Genomic DNA, 22,366 nt, shown 5'->3' with positions numbered 1-22,366 from the left:
AATTTATCTAATAGGCTAGCTCTTCAGCTGACGTGAGGGCTCACAGTGCTTGCTTCAGTGATACTAGCTGCCAAATATTTAAGATCACATCTGTCGGGATGGTGTCCTGACAACTGCAGCACTGAACAAGAGCAGAAGTTATTCAGACTAAATAGCCTTTATTCGATCCTGTACTTCTGCATTGTGCATTATATACAAGTGCATGCTATGGCTAACAATACGGTATGTGCTATGCTAGACTTTGTATCTCATTGTACCAGATGTTTTTCTTTCTCTTAGAATTTCAGACCTAGGTGATAGCATCATTTAATTGTTGCCAGATCTCAAGATGTGACTAGAAGAATAGGGTTTTGCAGCAGGCATGTGGACTCTTGATATTTTACAGAAGAAAACTGTGTTACAGTTAATGAACTTGACCAGCCACTGTCTTTAATACCAATTTATAAACTAAAGACAGGAAGGTAACCTGATTTGAACAAAGGAAATAATGCATCGCAAAATAACCCTTAAAATGGGCTATGAGCTGCACTGTGTCGCTGAGAAGGAGCATGATTATGTTGGATGAGAAATCATTTGAACTTCTGTGTTTTCTTGACCTTGTCATACAAGCCACCAATATTTTTGAGATTTGTTGCACGAAGGAAATCTGAACTTCTGTCCCTGACATGCATCTGTTCACCTTGCAGCTACCTGAATTTCAGAGTTACTGGTTAATCTGGAATGGGTTAAAGGTTGTCGCTATTTAAATTTCTTTCCTTTGGAAGGTAAGGCAGGGCCCTGGCATTGTGCAGAATTTATACACCTGCTAGAAGGTGTAATTTCATAGAAACATTTCTGTGCTAACAGTACGGACTTCCAGTAATAGTGAGCTCTCAGTTTCCCTGGTGAGAATGTCATGTTGACAGCTTGGATGAGTCTTGCTAAAAATATAATTTTGGGTTAGTATATGGAACTACAGCTGTTGTTAAATGTTAATACTCACACCATCTTCATGGTTTCGGAGTTGTAAGTACTGTGCAGTAGAGAATACCTTGTTCTCTCTTGGCACTGGTTGTGTCTGTAGTTACCGAACAGCTGTTGGTGTGAGGTGGTAAGAGTCATGGGATGCCCCACTCCCTTGTTTTAAGCTGCAGCGAATTACCTGCTTGCTTGGATCGTTCTGCGGTTTTGGTTTATGTGGTTTGGTGGGAGACAGGTTTTCTGGTTTTCCTCACGCTGCCGGCGTAGCCACACACCAGGCATTTCAGTGCACCTTTGTTTTGGATAAGCAACTAACGTTCTGTTGTGTTCATTTGAACTAGTGGGAATACGGGCCCTGATCTGGCATTAGAAACGCTGCGTTACACCAGATGAGGTAGGCCTTTGCAGGGCAACAAACAGTGCGTATATGCTGGGGTGAAGTTTTGTACTTGGTGCAGAAGAAATGAAATTGCTGTTCAGACCACAGTGGGACAGGGAAAGGTTATATAGTGAAACCAAAGTACTAGGAGCACTGTTACAATTATTTGATTATAACTGACTTGTGGGACAATCCTGTTTTCTGTAAAATGAAGCATGACTAGCAATGCAAACAAGGTTATTCAAATGGAGTCGGTGATGCAGCAGGAAAACAGGTGTAGAATGAGGAAGGCCTCTTTGCTTTCAACAAGAAACAATGCATGTTAGAATAAGCCCAAAAGAGTAAACTGGGATATAGGGCATTCCTCTGGCCTCGCTGGGCAGCATCACCGTCCCAGGGGGACTGCGCCCTTGCTGCTTCCAGGGAATCCGTCTGTAGATAAGAGATGCGGATCCCAATGGAATTAACCCATTGCTTTTGGTGCCCTCGGAATTTTACTATCAGCTGTCCACCGCTTACGTATCCCTTTAAAAGTGGCTGGCGTAGCAAGCGTGGTGCTGGGTGGGAAATGGGTCGCTTCGGTGCGTTGTGAGAAGTGTCCGGGCCCTGAGGATGGGGGTGCGTGGAGGAGCCAGCAGTGGGGGGACCGGGCTGACTGCGGGGGCCGCGGTGCTCGCTGGCACAGGGTGCTCCCTCACGGGCTGCGGCGGGCCGGGGGGATGTCAGGCCGCAGCGTCAATGCTCTGCCTTCACCGCTTGGCTCCTTGTTACGTATGCAGTGTTCCAGTTGTGAGTGCCACAGGAGAAATTCCCTGGGTTTGCCAATTCCGATGAGACATCAGCGTGATTGCTGTTTTGTTGTGGAAAGCTTTTGAAAGCTAACGGTATTAAATAGCTTTAAAGCGATATAGAAGGGAATCATTACGGTTTTCGGTTGATGCAAGTGAGTTCCTTGCGGCTACCACAGCTCCAAGAGTCATTGATCAGTCGGGTAACTTCAGGCTGCTCAAGACTGCTTTACATACTTAGTCTATGCACACAGGTGTGGGAGTTTTACTCAGCCTGGTTTTTAATTGTTCAATAGATCAGGGTGGCCAATACTGATCCCCGGCGCGGTGTTTGGCTGAAGCTTGCCCATCAGGCTGTGTCACCTCTTCTGGAGGGGAGTGAGTGCAGGGTGCCTACCTGGAGAACCATTTGATTTTAAAGATAGCTCCAGTCATGATAGGTTATTCACCTGGTGCATGTGTCTGTCTTGAAAGACAAATTCTTCTGCTAATTGAAAGAAGTAGACATTAATAAGACAATAATACTTGAACTTTTTATTTTGAAGTAGTGCTTTACCTGATGAGGGATTTCAGTAGAAACCAAACCTGAAAATCTGTGAAGCGTAAGCTTTTAGACGATATTCATGTTTAGATGTTCGATGCACTTTTCTATTTAGAAGGAGATTTTGTTTGTAGATCTGGAGGTTTTTGTTAGTCTCTCTTTGATCCCTTTGCTTTTTTTTTTTTTTTTGTTGCACAGTAAGTTATCTCTTTGTGGAAAGTCAGAAAAGTCGCATATGCCTGTCACTGGCCAGCTCAGTGCTTTGGTATGCATTACCAGCTCATAGTGTTGATTATATTTTACAAAAGGGAAATCTGTAAGAAAATACAGTCTCTTTTTCTCCCATGAATAGTGTCTGCACGTGAATTAGCCTACACATCTTCTGTTTGGAAGATTCCAAGTCCTGGTGTATTAGTACAGTGTGGCATAAATAGTAGATACTTTCCTAGAAACAAATGCCATAGCTCTGCGTGTCTGTGGTCACAGGCAGTAGCTGATCATGCATGCTGCCTTACAATTGCATTATCAACCTCAAGCATGTCCAAAGCAATCAAAAACTTTGGTATATTTCTATTTTTTATTTTTTTTTTTCCTCCTCTTCAGATGGGAGTGGAAGGCACAGATGAAGGTGCTTCTGGAGCCCAGCAGTCTAGAAAGTTGGTCAGCTTTACCCTGTCAGGTAAAAAAAACCCACCACATGGTGTTTTAGAAATTACTGTTAAACAAAAAATAAATTGCAGTTTTAAATAACATCAAAGATGGAATGCTTTTCTTCATTAGCCTCTGTAGGAGCACACTCTAGTGGCTTGAAAGATGTTATTTCTTTAGAACTTTTGTTGAAAACAAACCAGAATCATGAATCTCCAGGAGTGAAAGGAACAGATATGATGGATCCTAGCGTGAAAAATTTGGAGAAATTTCCAGTTTTCACAAGGGACAGTTCCTGAGTTGAAGAGTGGAAAAATTCACCTCTAAATAAAATGCAAGCTGCTTCCACCACTCTGAAGCAGTAAAATGCAATAGCTGCGAATGGTGGTTTAGGAGGGGGAAAAAAAATATCTTTACTTGTAACAGAGCTAAGCTGTTACTGCAGGAAAATAGCTGCAGCGATAACAGTCTACCAGCTTCACTTGTTTTGATTAGCACTTTATTCCACAGGAAGTCTTGTGTGAGACTAAAGCATATTCAGCTTGAGCAAAGACAGAAAAAAAATTGCTTCTGAATCTTGAAGAGCTGACAGATTTAGAGATTGTAGGGGTAGAGCAGAAAAAAAAACCCCACTTTTTGAAATAATCTTTCAGCAGTTACCTGGGATCTGGCTGATAGGTTGTGTAGACTCACATAGAGTAGTATGAAAAAAACTCCCTGAATTCTGAAACAGCGGTTGTCTTTAGTGTAAGTTTGTGGCTCACACCTGAGGAGTCCCCTAAATTAATTTTGGAAGGCATGTTGATTGATAGGTTTGCAACATATTTCCCAGGACATTTTTTGGTTGCTCAGTTGCGTGTGCACAGTTGTCGCTTTTAAGGGCAATTACTCTTTATTTCATGGTATTTCTGCTGTGTGGCTTGATTTTGAAAATTGAGTAGGATTTTTTTTTTTTTTTGGTTGCTTTACTGAAATCACAGGTGTGGCATTTCATTTTAGTGCAGTGAGTTTTGCCTGCATGTATAAACTGCTCATCTAAGTACGTATGTGCCAGTTGCATTAGTCATGAGGACTGCACGCAGCATGTTGGAGTACCTAGTGAAGAAACACAACGATCTTGTGCTTCAGCAAACCTAAAAAGAGAAATTTAAGTTTATGATGTTAATGTTGTATACAAAAATACCTCTTTCTTTTTGTTCTTGTTGAAGCTTGAGCTACTGTTGAAGTCGTTAGGCGTGAGAATATGCACCTGAGGAAATGACTATTTATTGTTGCAAGTTGCAAGGGCTGTAAAACTGAGCTTTCCCTAGGAAGAAAGCATTTTCAGAAAACTTTGCCTCCTTTGATGCAAAATAGCTTACCTTCTTCTGTGGTGGGGCAAAGTGTGCATCATAGTCCACAGCAACCTTGATAATGAGTATTTGAAATTATGTTTATCAAAGTCTCAACTTCGGCAAAGTGTGAGTTTGCTACATTACCTCCCATACAGTCTTTTATCTTAGCCCCTTGCCCAGAAACAGAGCAAGCACTATGTGATAGGGTTCTTTTCTGTGGCTTTTGGTTTTTCTTTTTAAGAGTGGAAATACCTTAGATACTAAGAAAAACATTTATAGGTGAGCTACAAGTTCATGCTTCGTGTTTTACAAATAACTAGGGGCTAAAATGTAAATGAGGATGTTGATACCTTTCTTCCCTCTAGTCTCTTGGGAAAACACTTGACTTCCTGCTTTAACTATCTTCTGTACGCCGGATCCAGTTAACATATGAGTAGTTTTAAGTTGCTTTATTTAGTTGTTTATGGTAAATTGATTTCCTGGGTAATAATTTACTGCTTTGTGAACTAGCTTTAATTTGCTCAGTTCCTTTCTCCTTCCCTCTTGTTTTGCTTCATAGATATTAGAGCAGCTGGACTTAAAAAAGGCATGTTCTTCAACCCTGATCCTTATCTAAAGATGTCCATTCAGCCAGGCAAGAAAAGTACATTTCCTACATTTGCTCATCATGGCCAGGAGAGAAGGTCGACCATCATCAGTAACACAACTAATCCTGTTTGGCACAGAGAGGTAATGTATCCCTTTTGAGAGCTGTCTGCCAGCAGATGCAGTGTACCAGGCCTGTATTTTCTCTTTATGCATTAGTCCTTACTCTCTGAAGGCTGTGAGCTTATTATATAGCTAGTTATTTAAAGTGACACAAAATTTGTAATAATTCTAGGAACCCTGTTGTTGGATAGAAACAGCTGTCATCTGTGTATTTAAGCTGCACCACGGTGAGGTTTTCATTTCCTTCTCTGCTAACAAGAGTTGAACTCGCTCAACAGCCCTGTAGATTTCTTGAAATTACAAAAATTAATTAATTAAAATGGATTATATGTTGTGAGAAGACCCTTTAAGAAAAGGTACAATAAGTGAATAATTGTGCTTGGTGATTGCAATAACCGTGAATTGGGAAATGATATTCTCATTGCGCATAGCAGGTGGCGAGCTGTCACTTTGTCAGGCAGAAGGGATGTCCTTCGGTGTAGCCTCTGTGCGCTGCTGTAGGAAGGAGAGGGCCTGGGGAGGGCTTTCTAGCACCCCTCGGCAAGGTGGGGGGAAAGGCAATTTGGCAGAAGGCAGTTTTCCAGGTGTGTTTGTACTGGATAAGCTGTGCAGGTCTCAGAGAGGGAACTCAAGAGCACAGAAAAGCCAGGCTGTGCCTTTGAAGGTAAATGTTTCTGTGGGCAGCAAGGTGAAAATACACAAATCCACAGCCCTTTCAGGACCGTCAGGCAGCGTTCTTGATCTGTGCCTGTTTTCTAATGAGCAGATGCTTGTACTGTGTTTGATGAACGTTAATGTGTTCTTTAGGAAGACTGGAGAATTGAGTGGGCTTGGGAAAATATTCCCACAAATCATAATCAAAGGAAACAAGCAGTAAACCAGAACAGAGCAGGGCCAGCCTTAGCACTGCTCCGCGGTGCCTGGTTGTGGGAAAGGCTGTAGGTGCGTGGAAGTCTTAAAATCTTCAAAAGATCAGAGTTCTAATCTCTTTATTGATTCTTCGTCTTTCTGTCTGTGCATCCATCTATCCAGTAGATAGGAAGAAAATCTACTCTTATTCTTCCCCTTTGCTTTCCTCCAGTTCTCCCCCATTTTGAAGCCTCTTAGAAAAGTGATAATGTTCACTGGTACGTGCGTTGTGTCGGCTTGCTTTAGCTGCTGACCTTCCTGTAGCAGTGCTCTGACTACAGCAGGCTATGATCCCATTACATATGCTGCCCTAGTGGTGCAGAATTGGTCTTGTTTTACATCTGCTCCTTTCTGCAAAATAATGTGCAATTTTTTAGCAAACTGAGTGTGACAGATTTTTAAATTCTGTTTATTACAGGAACGCAGCTCTGAGAGTTGCCCAGCATGAGGGAAGTGGGTTTTATTTCTAACCCAGTTTACTTGCTGTCTTTGAATATATTTAGCTGATGTCTGCAGCTGAACTGTTGTTCCTTGTTTTGTTCCTCATTCAATACGTCTTTAGCTATCTGGCCAGATGTGTATTAGGCATTGTACTCAGGTTGCAATTTGCTCAGAGGGCTTAAATATGGCAGATGGTGAAAGAGTAACTAGATGACCTCAGCTTTTCTGAGTAGGTGATACCATACTTTGCTGTTTGGTTATTTGAAATATCTTAAAATCTAGAGGAAAAATAAAAATCTTTGGTTCTTAAGCTTGCTTTCCTACGGGAATTCATTATCACACTGTTTGTATGTGTGTGTCTAACACCATGCCTGCTTGTGTATTTGCCCTGTACCACTTCTGAATCTTTTGGCCATCTTCAGGCAGACTTGCCAGAGCAGCACAGATCTCCAAGTGTTCATAAACTGCATGAAAAAAGATGCTAGGCTGAGGGAGTAGCTGTGATAGTGTTCCCTCACAGGGAAAGGTGGAAGAATGATCTTACCAGACATCGAGACATTTCTTACGAAGTAGAACCATGTTTTTTAAAGGCCCCAAGTGCAGAAGAAGGTTCTGTTGGATCTTGCTGAGATGATTTGTGAACTTTGGGGAAAGAATCTATAGAAAATTCTCCTCCTTTAGCTACAGTACTCCTGAAAATACTGTATACACATTGCCCTCTTGCATTTCTGTCATGCATACAAAAAAAATGAACGCAAAGCATGGTATTGGAAGGGAAGTTCACCAAGCATGGCTTAGAGCGGGACACTTTCTTCCTTCTGCATTGACCTGGCTGCTCTTCTATAACCTGATAGAGTACAGCAAGGATTCCTTCTCTTTTTGCTTTCTACTGTCCAAAGCAAGCACTAGGACATACTGTTTTCTGCTTTCTGACACAGACCATGCAAGTGCTTTTATCCAGTGCAGTTCCTTGCTGAACAGTTATTTTCAAGGAGAAGTTAAAGGGTGTGGAATTCCTGAGAGGCTAGTTAGGTATGCAAAAATACAACACTTAATAAATGATGCTGACGTTATTTTGCAATATGGAAACTGCTGTCATCAGTCATTGCTTTTGGAGTTCACTGCATGCTAGTAATAATTATGTACATATTTTCTGAATAAAGGTGTATTGATAGTAGTGTCAACTCTGTTCTTTCCTTCCAGAAATATTCTTTTGTTGCACTTCTAACAGATGTCCTGGAAATTGAGGTTAAAGACAAATTTGCCAAGAGTCGCCCGATCATCAAGCGCTTTCTTGGGAAGTTAACCATACCTGTTCAGAGACTACTGGAGAGACATGCAATTGGGTAAATTAATATATTCTAAACGTTACCTTCCATTGATCAGGGAGACTCAGCATCTAGGATATTAGGATGGAGCAGCCTTTCTGGCTTACTGGCACAGACTAGCAAATTTCTGCAGCGTCTGTATAGAAAATTTAGTAGGAATTTTAATAGCCTTATTGCCTGACTGGAAGATGTCAGTGTTTCCAGCCCTGCTCTGAATGCGTGTAACTTTGCATACATGTGTGTCTATGATGGGGTTTTTTTCAGCTTGCTTTATTTACGCAAAAGATGTTACCCTCTGGCTAGCTAGTCATGAAGCAAGGCATTATCACAATACTATGTGATCATGTGCAAATCTTTTAGAGGAAGCAGATTTTATTGTCTCATTTCTCTTACAGTTCAGGTATCTGTAACTGTCAGTTTAGTAGTCAGAGATTTAATGTATGTTCTGCTAATTGGCCAGAACTGCAAGGCTGTGACTCCTTATTTTTCAGAGTGCTGGTGGTACTATGCAATTAAAATTGCCTTTTGCTGATAGTATTGCTCTAATGGGACTCAAAAATCACTTGTTATGCTATATATATAAAAAAAATCTATTCATTTTTTTGATAGCTAACTGTTCTGATACAAAGATGAAGGTCACTTAGAAATTTTTAAGATTTTTTTTTTTTATACTTCATGATGGTTACTGGAGGGGACAATAGCATAACCAAGTGGGTGATCCAACGAGGGCTTTCTACAACCGTGTGCACTGAGAAGAGCCTGAGACTTGGTCATTAGGCACTGTGACAGGTTGCAGGTGTGAAGTGAATGGCTGGAGGTCTGTGAGAGATGCAGTAGTGTGTGCAAAACCACAGTTTTACATTTTAGACAGAGCAGTAATTGTAGAGTATATTATTTTGTTAACATCTTTTTATATAGATATGCTGTATATGACAAATTAGAAATAAGAATTCCTTAAAAGACAATAGGAGGAACTGAATTATTCAAGTGTGGGTTTTTTATAGAACCTAACTCAAAGTCTGCTAAAGTTAATGCGTCTCCATTAACTTTAAAAGGCCACTGGATGAAGTCCATGAGGAATGATGGTGAAATAAAATGCAGGTATTCTTCCCTGAAAGTTTGAGGGCATGGCAGTATCATCATGCTTTTGAGCAGGATATAAATGACTAGCCTTATTTTTCACAGGTATTCCTATCAAAGTAACAAGTTGAGAAATGGAGAAGATCAAATTCTATTTGAAAACCATTTTCAGCTTCAAGTTTCCAAAGTAGTGGTTAACTGATAAGTAAAATAAGAATAAAATTTTAAGAGTAGCTTAAAATTTTGATAAATCTTCTGATATAGAATTTATTTTAAAAGAGAAAAAAAAAGCCTGTCTGTTTGTTTCGTAGTGGTATCCAAGAGCAGGTCAGGTGTATATATACAATCCAACTTTTCTAAGAAATGCTTCGTCTTTATTTTCAAGAAATTGTGATGTCAAGCAAGTAGCTTTTTCTAATAAATTTGCACACTGCTATACACTCAAAAATAGTATCATGGTACAGACTGGTTTCAAGACTGACTAGTTCAGGGTCTTCATTTCCATGCTAAACCCCAAAATGTTTTTTCTGCCCTGGGAGTCCTTCGGTGTGAGGTCTGGAAATTACCCATCTGCTGTGTTCAGCAGTTCTTGTCTATGAGTTTTGAAACCAGTGTCCTGGAAGACATTTCCTGTTCTCTTCTCCAGACCTCAGTTCTGTATATTTAACATATCAAATTGTTCTAGGAAAGAAAGGGCTGTATAATAAATATGCAGCAAGAATGCAGGTAAGTATTCAGTTTGGCTTTGTCAGGACTGACATTAAGCCAGTTTTGCCTCTTCATCTGTAATTTATTTGTCCATTTACAGCCACTTCTAGACAGACTGAACTAAAATTCTGCCCCACTTTTAGCTGTCATTATAGCTTACAAGTTTGTGTGACGGAATGCCTGGTGGCTTTAAATCTAATGGAAAGTATGATAAATTAGCATGAGAATCATCTAGTATTGATTCAACTGAATACAGAGGAGACGTTATTTGTGTCGTGGCTTTTGCTAACTTTAAATGGCCTAGAGTAATGGAAATCGATGTAAAAACTGCAGAAACCTCAAATAGCAATCTTCTGAGGATAGCCCCAAGTCTAGCCGAAGAATTAGAGTTGCGGTACAGAGCGATGAATCTGTGACAGGTGCTGGAGACAATACTGTAATAATGTGATGTGCCGAGCAACGTGGGGAGGCTGCTTTGTTGGTTTTTTTTCCACTCAGGACCTTTTTTTTTGCTAAAAGTCAATGCAAACTGTTGCAGCTTATTTCAGTCATGACCTTGCATTTGTCTGTCACTTGTGTTGCAGTAGGAGTGCCTCCCATAAAGAAGAGGTCTTTATAGCAACATAAATTTATTTGCATAAATAACAGTAATATTCTTCTGTAGTTCCCTCCTTTCCCTTTAGCTGTCCCAGCTGTGCTGAGCGGGGCTGGGACTGTGAATTCCGGCTGTGCCCAGTAAGACTGTATAGCCGAGGGTCTATTCCTAAGTCAAGTCTGAGTCCCAATCAGTTCAGTATCTCTTAAAAACATATTTGAAGTTAAATCCAAGCATTAATAGCTTTTCTAAATAGGAATGCAGAAGTGCTTTACTGACCAAGAACTAAAATGTGAAGAAACTATCTGGGAATTCTGTAGAGCCACATACAGTTTTTACAAAACCACAAGGGGGCAGAAGGTTTTAAAAAATGAAAGATTTTGTTAATTATAAGCCATGTGTTGAGTTGGGGGAAGAAGGTTAGGGGAAAGGGATCCTTTCCAATTTGAATTCTTACGACTTAAGAAGAGATATAGATGTATAAGAATTGCTGGAGCACAGTCCATATTTGTAAATGATCAAAAGTAGTTTGTTAGGCTGTTTTATTTGTTAACTAAAGGTATTTTACACCATTGTTGCAATGTTTGTGCTTTCCCATACAAGTCAGAGTATGTGGCTGATTTTAAGACTGTAATAGAAATTACCTCCTGTCGTGTTGTTTTATCTGATAAGGGCCTCTAATACAAAATACTGCAAAAATAAAACCAGTTAAAATTTTAAAATAACCCCACTATCTTTTTTTTTTTTTTTTTGCAGAGACCAGGTTCTCAGCTATAATCTTGGCAGAAGGCTCCCAGCTGATCATGTAAGTGGGTATCTCCAATTCAAAGTGGAAATCACATCTTCTGTTCACGAAGGTAAGAATTTGTTGATGATCTAGATCTATTTATTTCTATTTCTAGGACTTTCTGTGATAATACACTTTCTCATGTGTGTACAGTGCCTCTATGACAGATTTTTCTATTGGGATTTGAAGCTTAGATATGCCAGCTACTGGTTTGGAGACAGCAATTCCAAAACAGCAACACTCGCCATATTGTTTGCCTGTTTTGTTGGATAGATTTTAAATGAATCCGCTTATGATTCTCGCTTTATGGGATAGGTTGGGTAATCAAATCCATTGTTTCTCTTCACTCTGTAACATCTTCCCTCTGCAACACCTTTGGCTGAGATAAGCAGCTGCAACTGATATTCCACCTGTGCTCTCCTCCCCTGCCAGTGTACATGCAGATCACTGTGCTGTCCCCCTTTCAGAGAACTCTGTCCTGCTTATAACTGAGAATATATCTTACAGTTATGAGAATACATGCTTCCATTAGGCAATTCTTTTATTTCCCTTTTTTCCTGTTCTGAAGGCAACTAGCAGAACATGGATGGTACAGTTGCGTGTTTGTCACATCATATGTGTCTATTAACATGGTTTTAGTCTTAGATTCTCCTTCATTAGACTTGGTATAATCTCCTTGGTAGTGAGATATTGCTGCCTTAACTTGATACAACCTTCTTGCCTTTTCTATAGCTATGTAGTCCTGTATCTCATTAATATTTTTGCTCTGTCACCATTTAAAAAATGCTTCTGTCTTCAGTCCTGTTTGTTGCCAGGCACTGTAGTTCCGTGACGTCACTGTTGGGTTTCGTGCAGACGTATACAGACACTTAACAGTTGGATTAGTCAACTCTATGCCTGTTTAATTTCCATGTGGGGAGCTACCATCCCTTGTTGCAAATGAGATGGGTTATTTTCCTTCTGCATGTATTACCATAGCATACCTAATACCTCGTGAACTTTACTGAAGTAGATTCCCATTCTTTATAGTGGAAAGTCCTATAAATTAACTCAAAATAAACGTTGTGTATGGAATTTGATATCTGTACACAATTTGCAATTCTTAATGCTCGTTTACATGCTGCTAAGGGTGTAATGACAACTGGTGTCAGTGACTGGCTTTGTGTACATCCTGTTTTTTAATATGAGATACATGCTGTAGAGATCTGGTTCCTTGCTTCTGAGGCTGGTTTTACTGACAATTTGGGAGGACTGTCAGCCCTTGGCAGCGCTCTGTCTTTTAAAAGCAAAATGAGATTCCTTTAAAGTCATACTTCACACCCCATACATTTTCTTTGTCCTGCAAAATAGTATAGACATACAGAGAAAACTCTGTAATTGCTGTTATAACACTGGAAATGCCTCTATTATTTTAGTTGCATTTTCTTCCTGTAGTTGTCTGAAATAAGCAAACATCTTGCAAGATGTGTATTTTTATATAACCTTTGTGATGCAGACAAAGTAGAATGAACTGTGCGTTGCTACATTGTGCTTGACATTCAGTATTTGTGCCTCTGCAGATGCTTCACCAGAAGCAGTTGGCACTTTGCTGGGAGTTAACTCTGTAAATGGAGACTTGGGGAGCCCCTCCGATGATGAGGACATGCCAACAGGACATCATGATACATCCACAGTGTGTTCCAATGGTCCAGTCCTCGAGGACTCTTCTGGAGAAGCAATCCTGCGACACCCTTTAAGGACTAGTACAACTCTGGAGACAGATCAGGATGACTTGACCTCCGGTGCTTCAAGATCATCGCCTACCAGAGGTCGCCAGGACTCGCTAAATGACTATCTGGATGCAATAGAACAGAATAATCATCCCAGACCGGGGACGTCTGCCTGTGGTGAGCGTCCCCACGGAGCCTCTCCAAAACTGAGGAGCAGCTTCCCAACTGACACAAGACTTAGTGCTATGCTTCACATTGACTCAGATGAAGAGGAGCATGAGCTACATCAAGACCTGGGTTTTCCGTCTTCCTTGGAAGATGATGGTGGTTTAGTAATGCTTAATGGTGCTACAAGAAACGTCGAAAGGAATGGTCTAAGTTATTCATCAGATCAGGTAATGCAAGGGCCTGCAGAGAGCGAAAGCGTTTCAGCCTCTGAAGCTCCCTTGCCATCAACTGATGAGCAGCAAGAGGCTCCCCCAGAGCTTCCACCGTCCCAGTTAGCAGGAGGTGAAACCCTGCAGGGTTCTCAAAGCGAAGCAGCAGCAGAGCAGGCTGGCAGCGAGTCCTGTGCTGCTCAGGAGGCAGAGCAGCCCCCTAGCAGTGCGGACGCAGGATCTGCCAGTGCCTCTGCTGGGAGCAGAAGGGGTGTTAGTGAGACGGAATCCATTGATCAGGGGTCTGAACCTTCCCAGATGTCATCAGAAACTGAGCAGAGCGATCCTGCTCGCACGGAAAGCGTCAGTGAGGCTAGTACCCGGCCAGAAGGGGAGAGTGACCTGGAAGGGGCGGACAGCTCTTGCAATGAAAGCGCAACTGTGCGACGTTCCTCAGTTGAAATGCGGTGTTCTTTTGAAAGCGCCAGGTTTCCTGAGACCCCAGCCTTTTCTTCTCAGGAGGAAGAAGAGGGAGCTTGTGCCACCGATGCAGCTAGAACTGAACCAGGTGCTGAAGCACAGGACTCTGCAAGTACTTCTGGCTCTCTACCTGTGGTACAGTTACCTCCAGAGGAAGCACAGGAGGCTGAGGCAGGTGAATTACAAGACCGAGAGGAAGGAGAAGAAATCTGGCAAAGGAGAAGAAGCCTGCAGGCAGCAGCTGCCAACAGCCAGTCTCAGGAGGAAGAACCTGAAGGAGCCCAAGCAGCTTGTGAGGGTGCTACAGCACAGGTTGAAGGAGCTACTGGAGGTAACAACTGCAGGAGGCACTTCCTGAAGTGACCTTTCTGCAACCAGTAAAAATTATTTAAAAACTTAACATCTGAAAATAAAGATCTTCATTTCTCAATTTCATTGTCTTTCAAGACTTTGGGGTTTTGTTCCTTTGAGGTTTATTCCCTTCTTCAAGAGACTCCTGGGGTTTTTGGTTTAACAAAAAATAAAACCTGAAATATCTGAGACATGTTTGTTTTGAAATGGGATATATTTTAGTTCTTGAGAGAGTAGTGAGAAGGAGGATGAAGAGGAGGAAAGAACTCCACAATATTACCCTGCTTGCTAATCAAAATGGTAATGAGAGGGGGACAAAAATCCCCAAACTATGAAATGCAATCTAGAATTTATATTTGGGTCTTTTCTTTTGCATGTTTCTGTATTAGCATTAAAACATAAAAGTAATGAAAAGAAAGGGGGGAAAAAAAGAATTGTTTTTTAGTCATGCTTCGGGTTGTTTTATCTTCCCTTTCCCCATTCCTTATCTATATAGACACATCCTAACACAGCTGGAACCGTGGGAGGAGAGGAATGTGTTACTCAAGTTAACACTAAAACTTTTACCATTTGTAAAATTGTTTTAACAGTTTAGCATTTTGTGTCTCGTTAAAGTCACTGAAAGTAGAAATGTGTCCCTAATGGATTAACTGTTCAATTTCTTCAGGAATTGAAATGGATCTAATCAAGTGGGTTTCTAAATGTGTCTGTTTCATAACATTTCAAAAGTTTTGAGATCTACTCATTTCTTTTTGTAATCAGCTCTTTGATTTGGAAAGAACGATTTGGATATTTATTTCAAATACTGTCAATACTTTATTTTACGGCATTTTCTAGACATTTGGGACTCTCTTTTTATTAGCTGTCAGGTTGCACCATGTTTTGCAGATCAGTGTGGCCACAGCAAGGAAGGCTAGTGGACCTTCACCTCCCACTCTTACTGCAAGGCGTCTGCCGGGGCCAGGTGGAGGTTTGTCCTTGTCCCTTGCTGGGATATGGCTCAGGCACACACTGTTGTTTCTGTGCCCTGGTTTCTGCTGGTCACAGGTGGATGTGCCACATCCCAATAAGTGACATTTTCCAGACAAAGACTGCAGCACATCCCAGAGAAATCACTTGCCTAGAACTGTAGACCTAACTTGTTTGGCCTAAAAAAAATGAAGACTGTTAGATCTATCCTAAAACGCTAGTCCTCAGAAGGTTTAGCATGTCTCGTTCACTTTCGAGGCAACTCTAGGGCTTCCCCACATCGACTGAAAAAATAATTTGTGGGCGTTTTGCTTCCAGGTTCTCAAGCCAATGGCCATCAGCCCTTGAGGTCGCTGCCTTCGGTACGTCAGGATGTTAGTCGGTACCAGAGAGTGGATGAGGCTCTACCACCAAGTGAGGTTCTTCATACTTTAATTGGGGGCTAAGCTGCCTGGATCTCATTACTGAGATCTCATTACATTTCTTTTTTAAATGTGAGAACTGAAAATGAACAGCTGAGAAGTTCTAAGTGAGGAGCGATGATGGCGAAGTCCAGTGCTGTTTTGTAAAAGGCGTTGTGCTCGGGCTGCGGGCTGCAGGACGGGTTATGATAGTTACACCTGGTGCATGCAGGTGTGCTGAGTGACATTTGCGGAGAAGCAGGAAGGCGCGGTGCTGCTTTTTCCGCATGCAGTGTACATGGGTAGGGAGGGGAAGTGATATGCTGTATGAGACACTTGGAGCAAAAGTCGTCAAGCACTCTGAAACCTCTAAATACTTCTTGTATTGTCATGATTTACAAAGAAATATATAACATCTTTAATCTCTGCAGATTTTGTGAAAGGCGTCTGTGTTTTTCTTGCATTTTTTGAGGTAGTGTGAAGACTTACTGAGTTAAAATAAACCTAGGTATTAAGCAACAGATAGATGAGCCTAAATTGACAGATAAATTCTAATTTCTTTAATGCATATGGAAAATACATTCCTGCCAATTGGTGGACTGATTCACTTGCTTAATCGTGGGGCAGTGAAAATCCATTTAGTATTAGAGAAAGTTAAATGAGCATAGAAGAAAGTTAAATTCAGACACACTGAAGTCTGTGGCAAAGCTCTACTACTTTAAAGGAGTCAGGAGTTCAGCTATTTAGTGTAAAATCAATAGATCCTTATTTCACAGTATGGAATGGGACTGTGCTTGCTCTGTAATTGGAGAGGGTAACTGGGAGGAGCCTGATAGCAGAACACGGGTATAACTGGATGTTGGAAAGCCAGGGTTGTGAGTTGTTTTTGTTCCCTGAGCTTCTGTTATTATCAGTGCATGTAACAAATTTGTCCTGCGTACAGATCCTAAAGTTAACTGCCACCTCAGTAAACCAGTATTACGTTTTACAAAATTGTGCCTGGGAGACACATATCTCAGTTGCATTTTTATCACTTTTCATATTGAAAAAGACAGAGAACATTACGGGAAATACTAGAGAGCAATGTAATAAATGAGAAATGCACAGAGATGGCTTTTATAGTATAGGTTTATTGGTTTATACATAGATTGCTTTTTGTGTTTGAGAAATAAACCATACACTATAATAACTACTTGGGAAAACTGTTGGAATGTTAATGGAAAGGTTTGGCTGTGTGGTATTCTAACATTTGCTGGAAGTTTTACACAGTCATTCATAGGCATGCATATACACATCTCCGCTTTACAACCAAAGCCCAATGCGATCTTTATGTAGATCATTTGCTAATGTGAATAAAATCTTAAGTACTAATTGTTACCTAGATTCAGTTTTTCCCTTCAAAGCTCTGCTTTCAGATACAGAGTTTTAATAATAGTGAAAAAATGGAGAAAACATTTAGAATACGATTTTGAGTTATAAACTGCAATTTCTGTGTAATTTGGATTGTATTCTATTTGTTGTTTCACCAGAATCTGAAACGAAGAAAGAAAACCAGGATTATTTCTTTCAGTTGTGTGTAAGCTAAATTAAAGAATTGAAAATATTTATCTAGTATTTCTGTCTATAATATGCAACATTATGCTCCAGTTCCTACATTCTTGGGGAAAAATCAACAAATAAGCTTGACCACACAACCTTGATGAATTAGCTTGCTGAATTGCAAAATTTAAGTTATTTGTAACATTTGACTAACGGAGGATATCCTTGTCTGTCATTACTTATGTGCAGGTGCTTTACTTTAGAAGCCATTGCCCAAGTGTTTAAACTTGTGTATTTAAAATTGAGTGCAGGGAAAAATGCTTTTATTCTGCAAGACCACATTACAGAAATGGTGACTGTGTGTCAGAATTGGACATATAATCACCGCAAGAAAAACCTCAGCTATTATACAGTGCTTTAGGGTTTGACATTAAGCAAAATAGTAACTTTCAAATGTATTACATTTTCAATAGCAAATGTAGTGATTATGCCAGAAACTTTGCATTGGAGTTTTATTTCTAAACTTGTATATTAAATTTACAGTATAGTACAAAATTTTGAATTTTTCCTCCTGAAATTGCACTTTGTTCCTTAAATGGTTCTCTTTATTCCTATCCTATTTCTTCCTCTGAGCTTACTTTCCTGCATAGCTCTTGTTCATAGTAGAAATACTTTATAAACATTAATAGGCTGGTTTGATTGTCCATCATGACAATAGAATAGTAATTTGCATTGTGGCCAGCTGAAGTACACAGCTGTCATGTGGAGGTGACACCATGAATTTATCTCAAAACCTGCCTTCCCTCCCTCTTTGTGAGTCAGCTGAGGCCCTACAGTTAATGCAGTGAGCCACTTGGCTGCCTCCAAGACTTGACAGAAGCCATAGTGTGCGTACAGTAACAATGCCCGAGGTTTTAAAGCTGTCAGTATTAAATGCTTTACAGTAGAATTTAGTTCTCCTCCTCTGCTGTCAAGACATTTTTATGCCGTCTTTCCTCGCAGAGTGGTGGTCATTTAGGATTGGTTGCTTGCCAATGGGTTTTGAAATGTTGCTGCAGTGACTGATGTTTTCACCTAAACTTGCAATCTAGAAAGTCTCGTCTAGAAGCCTGAGCTCTCAAAGGCAGTTTTTTCAACTGATGTGCTAAATGGTCTGCACTTTTTCTACAGTTGCTAGTGTCCAGGAATCAGGCATGTCTATTCTGTATATAAAATATTTCAGTATTTTATTATTGTTGCATGGACCCTAGCCATGATCAGTGTCTTGGTATCTTGTTCATTTTCTGAGCAGTTGTTAGGCAGATGATGGTGTTTCTGCCCCAAAAAGCTTAAAGGCCTAGGTGTTGTGATGGAACTGGTTTCCACTGAGCACCAAGCCAGTTGTGGTTGGCGAAAGGTTCCAGTGCCTTCATCTCTGCTTTCCTGGCATGTCTCTATGGTCTAGACTGCTAACAGTGTCTGTAGCTTGTGCTGCAAAACCAGTGGACGGCATGGTAGTTACCACTTGCATAAGAAGTTGAATTTTCTATGATAGTTGCATAATTGGCAATTCTGGGGCATGCATTTAATATATGGAGTTTTATTGTTATAATTGCCCATCTTTTCTGGCAGGTCTGCTTGCTTTTAACATAGGTGCATGTAAACAAAGAAACAGCACTGGCACCTATTTTATTGCTGTTAGTTAGCTGGGGAAAAACAGTGACAGGTGTCCAGTATTGCGAGGGTTTGGGTACTTACCCATTGGCCTTTTGCGTTGGAATAAGCCTCATGGATTGGATCTAAATTACTTCAGCCCAAGAGAATTAGTCTAAGTGTCCTGATTATTATTTTTTTTCCTGTGGAACAATTACTGGTTAGCGGGAAATAAGAATAGAGAAAGTAATAGGAATTATTAGATATGGATTCCACAGAATCTTACCGACATTGGGGAATTTGATTTACAAGATAAAATAGGGAAAAGCCATGTCGCTTACCCTTTCAGTAAGAAAGTTCTGTGCTGAAGTCATCCTGTAAAAGAGAAACAGTAACTTGAAATAGATTGTTAGTGACATTATATATATAAATATATATATAATGTCACTAATTGAATAAATATATATATATTAAATACCTCTCTCTAAAGAAATTAATAAACCCCAAGACCTCCGCAGTTCACAGTATTTTATTGCTACTTAGACTGGGAGGCTCGGATTGACAGCCATGGACGGATTTTTTATGTGGACCACGTGAACAGGACAACAACATGGCAGCGACCCACAGCCCCCCCAGCCCCACAGATTCTCCAGAGGTCAAATTCCATACAGCAAATGGAACAGCTGAATCGCCGGTAAGAATTACCAGTGGTGTTTGTGAATTGTGTGCTTGCAAAGCTGCCTTCACTGTTACGAGGCTGAGTATGAAGGCAGGGTCACAGTTGCTACCGCAGCTGACTATATGTATTTATTTTTATGTGGCTGGCCCTTTTAATTAGCATGTGGGCTTCTCGGGCTTTTGTGTTCCACCTGTGCTCATAAGCTATGTAGCTAAAAAAACCCCTTGTGATAATGGTTTTCAGAAATTCAAAAGGAAATTAATGCAGGAGTTAGAGGTCAATGTATATTAACCTACATGGCAGAGAAGATGGGCAAGCTCCCTCAGAGCCAGAATTGGATCATAGTTACCATATACTATATATAAAGTCCAGTTTTCTAACCCTAGGTACCAGAGCATCCGAAGAACAATGACTAACGACAGGCCTGAAGAGCATACAAATGCCGTGGATGGAGCTGGAGAGGAAACTGACTTTCACCATTCTAATGCAGGTTAAAAAATAACCCACCAGCACCAGCCCCCAGCCCCAAAGAAACACTCATGTCATAGATGATTAAATGAGAGTGACATAAGGCAGAACCTAACTTATTCCCCTGAAAGCCTGGGTGAAAATAGAACCATTTGTGTTCATTGCTGTGTAGTTTTTGAAAATTATGGCTCAGCCTGTTCAATACACTGAGGAGACGTATGTGAGACTTGGAGCATTTTTCTGTCAGTACCTGGCTGGGCGAAAATATAGGCCGGACATTTGCAGTGAAAAAGTATAAAATTGTGTGGTCTGAGTTACAAATATTTTGAATCTGCTATTGCATTTTGAAATGGTAGAATATAGGACTAGAAAGGACTTCGGACAGTCATTGGCTTCATCTCTGTGCTGAAGATAGATAGGATGAGCTCTACCTAAACCATACTTGGCAAATTCTGTCTTGTGTTCTTATAACATGTTCTTCAGTTGATGGACGTTCTGTAACTTCTTTAGACAATCTACCCATACTGTTCTTCTTAGTCCTATAATATATATTACTATATTAGAATATATTCTAATAATTCTTATTCTCATATTCTTAAATCCATTACTTCCTACTCTTTCCTCATGGCTTGTGTTTTTAGGTCTCCAGTTATTTTGTTGGCCTTGTCAGGACTGCCTTCAGTTGGTCTGCAGCTCCTGAGGTTTATTTCAGAAAATTAAACAAACCTGTGACTACTGCACTGAAGAGATTGCAGAAATGTCACGTCTTTCATACAACACTCCTTGTACATTCATTGCATAATTACTTTTTTTCTGATAGTTTGACACTAAACACCAATGTTCAGTCTCTGATCTGCTGAAATCGGGTCCAGAACTTTGTGTACTGGTCTCTGGCACAGATGTGTTTTTCATCTGATGTTTGTGCTGTCGATTATCCCTACCCTGCACACAGGTCTTCGCACTTTTCTAACGTGTCACTATGGTTTTGAATCTTGTCCATCCTACTGTCCAAGTACTGCATCATCTTCTAGCTGGACCAAGTTCTGTCCTTCCTATCCAGTCATTAATAGAAATAATGAATAGGACCAGACCCGGACAGATCTCAGTGAAACATCGTTTGGTGTGCTCTTTTTGTTTGACATAAATGATAACTGCTCTTCCATACATTTTTGCAAACCATCTGTTTCAGGTAATTTTTCACCAAACATGATTATGAGGGTATCAGGTGGACAGTATTAAAGGCCTCATTAACATCAAAATATGTGGCCTTTACACCACTTTAGTAGAAAATAACTTAGTTCGTTATAATTCATTTTTCAGCAATCCTAGTTATTTGCGTTTCTCTACCTTGATGTATTCTCATTGTATTAACTAGTATGACATTTCATATGTCTGAGAATAGAAAATATGTCAACTCATCTATAGTTTCCTTCATCTTTTTTTTTTACATATTCTTTGGATAAATGGATATAATATGTATGTCTTTTCTTCTGAGAACTCCTTCAGACCTCTGAAATAATGACCAGTGTCTCAGAGATTGCTTTGCCTGGTTTCCTAAGTGTGTTGGAATACACTTCATCAAGCCCAAAGGGTTTGAAAACCCTCTGATTTGCACAGCAGTCTTTAACCTGCTCTTTACCTAAACTAGCCTAAGAAGAAAGTTCTCTTTCTTCCGTTTTTCAGTTGTTCTGGTTGTCTGATTGGTGTTAACTTTTTGACTGAAGACAGAAGGAAAGATACTTTTTTGAATGAGCTCTAAGTATGATTACTAGTTTTTCTTCTGGCTAGGCAGTTCTCTCCATAATCTTCCTACTACTAACTCACTAACACATTTATAAGGTTAATTTGTTACCCATCCAGTCCCTTGCATAGTTGTGTGTTATTATGTGCTTTGGCTTTGTCTCCCGAGGTTTTTGATACTCTCTTATAATACTCTTTCCTAAATTAATCTGATACCCAAGCAATGGCACCCTTTCTTTGGTTTCAAGTCATTGCAGAACCTGTGATTTAGCCAAGTGCTCTCTTCGGATATTTTTTTTCTCCTTGCTGCTGCCATAGCCTTTTCTGCCTTTGTGCATGTGCAGCTAGATGGTTTGTTGTGCTGTAAACAAGCCAGTTTAAAGCAAATTCAGGCTAAACACTAATCGGCAAGCTCGGCTGAACAGGCTTTTTGTCAATCAAATTCATGCACGTCAGAACTGGAAGAACCCCCGCACCTGGTGACACATTCTGGTTTCCGGATTACCCAGCCTGTGACAGTGGGCCTATCTGCAGCATGTCACAGCATCTCCCAGGGCGTGAGAAGTGGCTGGGGTACACCCCAGTTTGGTGCCAGTACAGAGCTGACATGCAGCTGCTGTGCATGCCTGGGAGAAACTCCCACCCCAAGCACTCTGGCGGAGCTTCAGGGCATTCTGTGCTACACAGTCACTCCAGAGACAGGCCTCGAGGGGAAGGGCTCGCCGTCTGCTCTTTAAGTGTCTCTAAAAATCCTCTGGTCATCTACGCATCTTGTCCTTATTACCTTCCCATTTTCCAGTTTCCTTTAACACCTA

General features: G+C 40.6%; 1 protein-coding gene across 2 annotated transcripts in view; it reads left to right on the top strand.

Annotated features, from left to right (window-relative positions):
* Window positions 1–22,366, top strand: part of HECW2 (HECT, C2 and WW domain containing E3 ubiquitin protein ligase 2) — a 113,334-nt gene that overhangs the window by 43,743 nt on the left and 47,225 nt on the right. For both annotated transcript variants that reach the window (XM_037398544.1, XM_037398545.1), the window contains 8 exons: window positions 3,272–3,347; window positions 5,210–5,379; window positions 7,912–8,054; window positions 11,176–11,276; window positions 12,766–14,103; window positions 15,411–15,506; window positions 19,208–19,358; window positions 19,730–19,833. In XM_037398544.1, coding sequence (XP_037254441.1) covers window positions 3,272–3,347; window positions 5,210–5,379; window positions 7,912–8,054; window positions 11,176–11,276; window positions 12,766–14,103; window positions 15,411–15,506; window positions 19,208–19,358; window positions 19,730–19,833 — 2,179 coding nt within the window. The remainder of the gene's footprint in view (window positions 1–3,271; window positions 3,348–5,209; window positions 5,380–7,911; window positions 8,055–11,175; window positions 11,277–12,765; window positions 14,104–15,410; window positions 15,507–19,207; window positions 19,359–19,729; window positions 19,834–22,366) is intronic.

Source organism: Falco rusticolus, chromosome 8 (assembly GCF_015220075.1).
Source record: "Falco rusticolus isolate bFalRus1 chromosome 8, bFalRus1.pri, whole genome shotgun sequence".
Taxonomy (NCBI): domain Eukaryota; kingdom Metazoa; phylum Chordata; class Aves; order Falconiformes; family Falconidae; genus Falco; species Falco rusticolus.
This window is presented reverse-complemented; position numbering and strand designations above follow the sequence as displayed.